The sequence below is a fragment of the Gadus chalcogrammus genome, chromosome 9 (genome assembly GCF_026213295.1).
Source record: "Gadus chalcogrammus isolate NIFS_2021 chromosome 9, NIFS_Gcha_1.0, whole genome shotgun sequence".
Lineage (NCBI taxonomy): Eukaryota > Metazoa > Chordata > Actinopteri > Gadiformes > Gadidae > Gadus > Gadus chalcogrammus.
Window position 1 is genome coordinate 8,857,478 of NC_079420.1, and position 8,260 is coordinate 8,865,737.

The 8,260-nt window shown below is 48.9% G+C and overlaps 1 protein-coding gene across 2 annotated transcripts; it reads right to left on the reverse strand.

Annotated features, from left to right (window-relative positions):
- Positions 1 to 77: 77 nt before the first annotated feature.
- On the reverse strand, positions 78 to 7,536 carry irf7 (interferon regulatory factor 7). 2 transcript variants are annotated; one of them, XM_056599350.1, is made up of 10 exons: positions 7,457 to 7,536; positions 7,010 to 7,163; positions 6,636 to 6,813; positions 6,399 to 6,478; positions 5,849 to 5,909; positions 5,318 to 5,464; positions 4,288 to 4,490; positions 3,325 to 3,526; positions 2,306 to 2,421; positions 78 to 1,287 (listed from the first exon to the last, which is right to left on the reverse strand). In XM_056599350.1, the coding sequence occupies exons 1-10, from the start codon at positions 7,462 to 7,464 to the stop codon at positions 1,111 to 1,113; spliced, it is 1,326 nt and encodes a 441-aa protein (XP_056455325.1). In that variant the 5' UTR covers positions 7,465 to 7,536; the 3' UTR covers positions 78 to 1,110. The 2 variants fall into 2 exon arrangements, with proteins under 2 accessions (XP_056455325.1, XP_056455326.1); XM_056599351.1 differs by having other exon boundaries at positions 7,010 to 7,160; positions 7,457 to 7,502.
- Between the last annotated feature and the right edge of the window lie 724 nt (positions 7,537 to 8,260).

Here is an 8,260-nt window from a genome sequence, read left to right on the forward strand (position 1 = left end):
TTCCAATACTGATTCCAAACTATCAATATACAACATATGCAGTATATATATATATATATATATATACACAATTTGTAAATTAACCTCCAAAAACAAGTTTGCGTATAAACAACATTCCAATATATTGAGCAGGTACCGAGCATAGCAGCAAGTGTGGTGAGTTATATTCCATTTCTACCGGTTAATTCCAATGTTGGTTTGTGGCTTTCAGATATGTGGCTTAATGAAAGTGTGTAGGTATGTGACCACAGAATTTGGGCGTGGTTGGAAGTACGTGTTTGTCTCAATCGTTTGTTAGTAGGCCACGATAGTCTTTCTCTAGACCTTTGGCTCGGCAGAGAGTAAGTCTTTATCTTATCACACACATTTTGTATGGGGTATGTCATATAATTACACAAGTAAACAGGAATATAAAAAAAAGTAGACATCGTAGTAGTAGCTTTTTAATTATAAATAAAAACACTCCAAGTGCCTTAAACCATTAAACTCCCACTGTATTTCGAAGGGCACTTGAAAGTAAATTCCTTTGTTCCTTACTCAGTTAGGATATATATGTAACACAAAAAGGATTTATTTACAAACGGGTCATCAAACAGGGAAATGTGCTTTACATTACATGACAAAAAATTGCATGCGTAAACTACAAAATAGCATCAACCAAGGAATGATTTTAGTTGCGTCATGAAAAAAAGCAACGGTCACATCTAACATACCCCCAAGAATGGTAGTTATAAATACCAGTTAATAGAACAGGTTTGATGGTGAGAATAGATGCATATTTGACAACAGTGTATGTAAACACAGAAGTGACTGAAAGTGACTTAGGAAGTGATAAGACTGAAAGTGACTTAGAACAGTCAGAGAAGCCTTCTGGCATAAATATATATGAAAACCACGTCCCCACTACCAACTATATCAACAACTTAAATCATACTTACCCTATTAGCATCGTACAATTAACAATAGCTTTATCATTTAAATTAAAACTTTGAAGAGGGCCTATAAAGAGAGTGAGGAAGCATATGTGCCTATACGGATATGAAGATGAGAGATGGGTGAACTGTCCCTTATTCTGGACTAGGTTTGTGTTCTGGACCACAGGTCTGTGGTCTAGTAGTGTCCTACGAGCTGGGGAGCCACTTGAGATACCGGCAGACCGAAGGCCGAGCTGATGAGGTCGTAGAGGCTGTCGTGGGAGATCTGTAGGCTGACGTTGATGCTGTCCAGAGAGGACGCCCCCTCCGTCTGGGCCATCTCGTAGAAGTACCGGCATATCAGAGGAACCACCTGTCAGCAGGGAGGAGGAGGGTCAGTTTGGACTGTGCCTAGGGCTCCTTTACAGAGCACCTTTCCTAGTGCTCAGTTGTGAGGTCTAGTCACTCGAGCACCGTCTAAGGCGTAATGGTGGAATAACCAAAGCTGTTTCCTCTGTTATGAAAGGCCCCATCGACTGCTGACGATCTGGGCCTATCACAATCTTCAGTATTTGTGGCCAATCACATTTGTTAAATGTGTCTATCGTGGCACAATCAGGGTATGGAAACAACAGAGCTTGTCCTAAACAGGTTTGCTCCAGAAATAGCTTTCTTGTGGTAGGTCCACTGCAGTGGCAGAATCACTGGCACACTTCCTGTTTGGGATACACTGGAGGAATCCTGCATTCCCGAGGTCACTCGGCAGCGGATGAAGCTTCTTGCCAAGCGGCTTAATGAAACAATGGGTAAAACGGCACTCAAGGACAAACTGCAGAGTTAGGCAGGGGGCGGGAGGGGAATCGCCAGGGAGGGATAACTGAAAGGCAGCCGATGTCTGTAGTATTGCAGTAGCACCTCTTTCTCTGAGAAGGCTAGTGGAAGCACGTTGAGTATCAAGACTTTCCCCCTGCTGTGACTCAGATCCATGTCTGTCTTGCGGTTGGCAGATAGACGCTTACTGCGTTGTCTGACTTCCACTTTTCTTCAAAAGCTTGCCAGAGAAGAAACGAGGTCTTTGGTTTTTAAACTGATTATGTGAGGCAGTAAGATTTACGACGTGGACCTGTGTGGACCTGTGTCTGTGCTTCGGTCTGTGTCTTGCGCATTATGCAGAGTACCAATCAGTACCAGTCACCTGGTTAATGATGTCTAGATAGCTATGTTTGTCCCTGAACCCGTGGTAGCTATTAATGGGGGTTGACTTGGCTTGGTTTCCTCCCAAGGTTTTTAAAGTAAGTAAGAGCTTATCGTTTTAACATCTCAAGACTGTCTGTTGGACTCTCGGGATAAGGTTTGACACACATATATATACATATGTAAGTTTTGTTTACCTTAACAACAATGAGCTTTTTCTCCAGCGGTTTTCCATCAGGGAACTTCTCCCCAAAGCACATATTGACGACGTATTCCGGAGATCCCCTTCGGTTCTCCTTAAACTCTTTGAGTTCTGCAACAGAAAATCAGGGTTAGCTGAGCTAACTGTCTAACCCCTGACTACCTCTTAATGGCCTGTCTTTGCTGTCTAACCCCTACTTGCTCATTGATGACCTGTCTCTGTACTGTCTAAGCCCTACCGGCTCCTTTACAACCTGTCTCTGTACTGTCTAACATCAACCTGGTCCTTCATGACCTGTTTCTACTGTCTAACCCCTACCTGCTCCTTAATGACCTGTCTCCATGCTGTCTAACCTCTACCTGCTCCTTAATGACCTGTCTCCATGCTGTCTAACCCCTACCTGCTCCTTAATGACCTGTTTCTACTGTCTAACCCCTACCTGCTCCTTAATGACCTGTCTCCATGCTGTCTAACCTCTACATGCTCCTTAATGACCTGTTTCTACTGTCTAACCTCTACCTGCTCCTTAATGACCTGTCTCCATACTGTCTAACCTCTACCTGCTCCTTAATGACCTGTCTCCATACTGTCTAACCTCTACCTGCTCCTTAATGACCTGTCTCCATACTGTCTAACCTCTACCTGCTCCTTAATGACCTGTCTCCATACTGTCTAACCTCTACCTGCTCCTTAATGACCTGTCTCCATACTGTCTAACCTCTACCTGCTCCTTAATGACCTGTCTCCATGCTGTCTAACCTCTACCTGCTCCTTAATGACCTGTCTCCATACTGTCTAACCCCTACCTGCTCCTTAATGACCTGTCTCCATACTGTCTAACCTCTACCTGCTCCTTAATGACCTGTCTCCATACTGTCTAACCCCTACCTGCTCCTTAATGACCTGTTTCTACTGTCTAACCTCTACCTGCTCCTTATTTAATTTGAAGTCCCCATCAGTGGCTTGGGATAGAAGTGTTTGCTCAATAATAGTAAGAAGTAGGACCGCTCTCACCTTTAACAAACTTCTCGAAGCTGAGCAGCTCCACCAGGGTGTTCTGGGGCAGCTTCTGGGGGTCCGGGGAGGCCTGGCTGGGGTCGGCCGTGCTGGCGAACACGTGGCAGCGGTCCTGCCGGCAGGCGTACAGCCCGCTCTCCCGCACCTCCAGCAGCAGGCCGCGCTGGATGCTGCTCAGGATGCGGTTGGTGAACTCCACCTGGGAGAGGGGGAGAGGGGGAGAGAGGGGAGAGGGGAGAGGCTGAGGGGCGGAGCCAACCCTGGGGAGTCGTGTGGATGGTCGCCTAGGAGACGGGTGTTGTCGTCTGGGGTAAGAGGATTGCGTTGCAGCTCGACGTGTAGCTCGAGGGAGTAGGGAGTGTGTAAGTGTTTGTGTTTGTGTGTGTGTGTGTGTGTGTGTGTGTGTGTTTGTGCGTCTATGGACTGTGTGTATTTTTGGGGACTGTGTGTGTGTGTGTGTGTGTGTGTGTGTGTGTGTGTGTGTGTGTGTGTGTGTGTGTGTGTGTGTGTGTGTGTGTGTGTGTGTGTGTGTGTGTGTGTGTGTGTGTGTGTGTGTGTGTGTGTGTGTGTGTGTGCGCGCGGAGAGGACACCAGGCGTGACATCTCCTGCTAGTTTTGTTGAGTCGATGATCAAAGCAACGGTCGACCAATCGGCCTGCTTCGCTCAACAACATCCTCACACACATAGACAGGATTTGCGCCGGAAAACATTTTGATTTTCCACCACACAGATTTGAACAACACACCAAGCAAGCACTGGTTGGCCCGTGCTGAAGGAGCTGCACAAGACCACCATAAACCATGCACCAAACACCGGGTCAGGGTCTGGGTCGGTCTGGGTCTGGGGGGGGGGGGGGGGTGTCTGGGTCTGGGGGGGGGGGGGGTGTCTGGGTCTGGGTCTGGGGGGGGTCTGGGTCTCGTACACTGTACACCATGCACCACCGCGTGCCGTCTGCCCACCTGTTTGTGGTCCCGCAGGGTGTCGGTGGGGGGGAAGCAGATGGGCCGGGCCTGGAGCTCCGTGGCCTCGTTGCCGTAGTGCAGCTGGACGCGGGGCCAGGACACCTGGGTCTTCAGCATCTCCACCTTCCGGTAGTGCACCGATATCTCCAGGTCAAAGAGGGAGGGCTGCAGGCCGGAGTCCAGCACCGGCGGCGGGTTGACTGGGGAGAGATGCACCGATACAGGATTAAGTACGATGAAGTCACAAAGACATATCACATGAAAGGCATTCTTATACACGCAAAACACACATGAACGAGTCACAGCTTGATAGTCGTCCTTATTCCCAAGATAGTCTCGTACAGGACCCTTGATTCTGTCCAGTGATCTTGGAAACCCTTGTGGTTTCCAAATGAAATCAATGAACCATTTATATCATCCACACGTTTTTATCTCCATATGTTGCTTCAGAATCCATCGAAGCATCTGCAAACCAGTACAGGACGATTAATCTCGTCACCTGCCGCCACCTCTCACGCCCCAGGTGGGCGTGGCCCCTCTTACACCCCAGGTGGGCGTGGCCCCTCTTACGCCCCAGGTGGGCGTGGCCCCTCTTACACCCCAGGTGGGCGTGGCCTCCTTCCCAGGTGCTTCCTACAGGAGTTTGCAGTGTTGTAAGTGAAAGTGCTTAAAAAAGGAAATGGTAATCATCACGAGTTGCGGGTCGTTTACTGAAGTTCCCCTTTTCCGGACCAGACTGGGGCTGAGCCCCGAGCTCCTCTAACTTTAAGGACACGGAAAAAATCCCTGAATCTCCAGAGGAGAAATCCTAAAGAAGCAACACAGAAGAGGGATCGCTTCTTCCAGGGAATGTGAGAAGGGCACCCAAAGGTCAGAGTTTAACCACGGCAAGCTTTGAAAGACACACATACTGCTACGTTTGCATACCAAAGTCTATCTATCCACTCGGTTCTTTCCAGCGTAACATAATGCATACAAAAAAACGTAGAGTCATGGGGTCCATCGCTGGTGACCCTGTTATAAATACCGGGGTAGTACGCCTGCTGCTGTGGTTGGAGCTGTGGTTGGGTCTGCATGGCGTGCATCGTCTCCCCCGTCGCCTGCTGGTTTGTGGCGTACACCCCCAGCCCAATGGCGCACTGCTGGCCGTAGCTTTCCGCCCACTGCTCGCCTACTGTCACACACAGCGTCACAGAACGCACAGTTACCACAGCGGCAGCGGGCGCATTAGGAAGTGAGATCGGCCCACTGCGTAACAGTCAGGAAAAGAGAATGATAATATCATCGGGGTGCGACAGTAGCTCTGGAGGTCGAGCGGGTTGACAGGTAACCTGAAGGTTGCTAGTTTGATCCCCGGCTCGTCCTAGCCGAGTGTCGAGGTGTCCCTGAGCAAGGCGCCTAACCCTGACTGCTCCCGACGAGCTGGTTGGCTGTACTAGTAACGATGATAATCAGCATAACACTTGTGTCGTCCTCCGAGTTCTCCAATATATCGCTTTCAACGTCTGGAAGTTGTTATTCAGCAAAGGTTCTGTACAGGAGGAATCAGGGATTCTACCTGTTTGTTGACAGGGTTCATCCAGTAAATCCAAGGTCATGAGTTGTTCCAGGATATTCTGCTGTGAGGAGAGAAAGGGAGGAGGTTACTTATGTAGGACCGACGTCCGGTATAGCTGGCTTTATTACACCACGCAAATTGTAAATGGACATTTTAAAAGGCACTTTTCTGATGTGTGGCCACTCAAATGGTTTACAACGGGCCTCACAGTCACCCATACATGCACACATCATCCACCCGCTACACACCTTCTTACAAACATTCATACATGCGTTCATACACCCATCTATAGAACTTTCATACACCCAGTCATAGACACATTCATCCACCCATTCATCCATCCACCCATTCATCCATCCACCCATTCAACCACAATTCATCCACCTATTCAGCTACCCAATCATCCATTCATCCGCGTCGGTGTTGACCATGCGAGGGAACAGCCAACTGGTCGTCGGGAGCAGTTATGACGAGGTGCCTTAATCAGGGGTACCTCAACACCTGCTATAGCTCCTGAGCCACTGATTGTGGGGTTAGCTCTGTCCCCTACCTCATGCCCAGGTGGGTAGCTCTCCGTCGGGGAACTGTAGATCACAGGTACCATGTCCTCCTCCGGGGGCGAAGGCTGGTCTACAGATGTCAAATGAAGATGGAAACACTGTTAACTCCTTTTGAGCATTACATTACAATTACTGCCTCCGTTTTGGAAGCACACTTTATATCAATTAACTGACGCTATGCAACGTGGTGTGGGTGAAACAGTGAAAGCAATGAGGGGTCATCTTACAGGCAGCCTCCCTATTGATGATCTCGTAGATCTTGTGCGGGTCGTCGGAGTTCTTGGAGTTGTCCTTGGTCATCCTGAAGCGTTTGTTGAGGTTCTTCAGAGCGCAGCGGAAGTTGGTCTTCCATTTGGCCTTGTCGTTTGGAAACTCGTGGATTTTACCACTGGCGACGGCCCATGCCTGCGTACAGACCAAACACATGCACAAACATACGCACACGGACACGCACACGTACACACACGCACACGCACAAACCATGGACAACAGGGGAATGATGCATCAGCAGAGAAAGACAGGTGGCCCACTGGTGCAGAGGAGTGTAGAAATGATTAAAAAGAAAAAACTTTTTGTATAATGCGGAAAAGCAGCGACATACCCGAAATATTTTACAGTCCTCGTCGTTGCAGTCCTTTCGGGAGTTGTGTTTCCAGGGGACTCTGAATAGATTCGTGCTGATGTAGGACAAACCCGGATAGTTCCCAGTTTCCACTTGCTCGATTAACCAGTTGGCGAACAGCGGCTTGTGACTGCTGCGGAGACGAGAGAAACTTCAGTCGCGTGAAATAGAGACAGTAAGAGAGAGGCTTTATGTGCGTGCGTCCGTGCGTGTGTACTCTATACGTGTGTACGCGTGTGTGTGTGTGTTTCTGTACGGTTGTGTGTTTATGTGTGTGGGGGAATGTGTACGTGTAAGCGTGCGTGTGTATGCGCGCTGGTGTGAGTGTTCGCGCGCGCGTGTCTGTGTACGCGCCCGCATGTGTTTGTGTGCGTGTGTTAGAGCGAGAGAAAAAGTCACAAAGACAGACAGACAGACATTAACTACCTTTGCATGTTTGCAGTGTACCACGTTGTGTCGTCCCGGACGGAGTGAGCACTTCGCTCGCATGCGCTGTTATATAGAGGCGTGATATCACGCAAGGTGTCTCCCCTCCTTCAGTGGGAGGAGAGCAAATACCTACCAAAAGCACTTCCGCTGCTGGTGCCGGGGAAAACGAAAGTGAGACGACGAAACGAAACTTTCTATGGTTGCATCATCGGTGCAAACAGCAGAGGACGGTGATGTACTCTGGAAACAATAGGGACGCACAGCACTTGTACTCTGGAAACAATAGGGAAGCACTTGAGTTTTACCAGCCATCGTTCTTCCTTTGACCCGAGATGTTACACAGTGCAGATTCAATCTAGATGTTTAAACCATGTAGTGACAGGTCTTATAGAAGTGTTGTTACACTATTTAGCGAAAGGTTGAGTTCTGATGGGGGTCTTGTTACACTAGGGTGGAGGTATGATGGGGTTCGTGTTACACTAGGCAGTGACAGGTGTTGGGGGAGATTGTTCTCATACCAGGATCCTAAATTGACAGCCTGAACCAGAGCAGCTGCAGGCCTGGTTTTGGCCGAGAGTCGGCGTGCATTCTGGGTCTAAAATAGCCGATCACATTGGCTTCCTGCGAATTAGAGTGAATCACATCGTCTGAGAACCAATCAGCATCGTCTGGGTGTGGCTCACGCTGCAGGTGTCTGACTGAGTCTCGTAGACTGTATATATTTAGAAACCATGCTCAGAGAGAGAGAGTTGTCTCTCTCTCTTAGGGGTTCTCCCTCTCTGATTGTTCCCAGTTACCTCC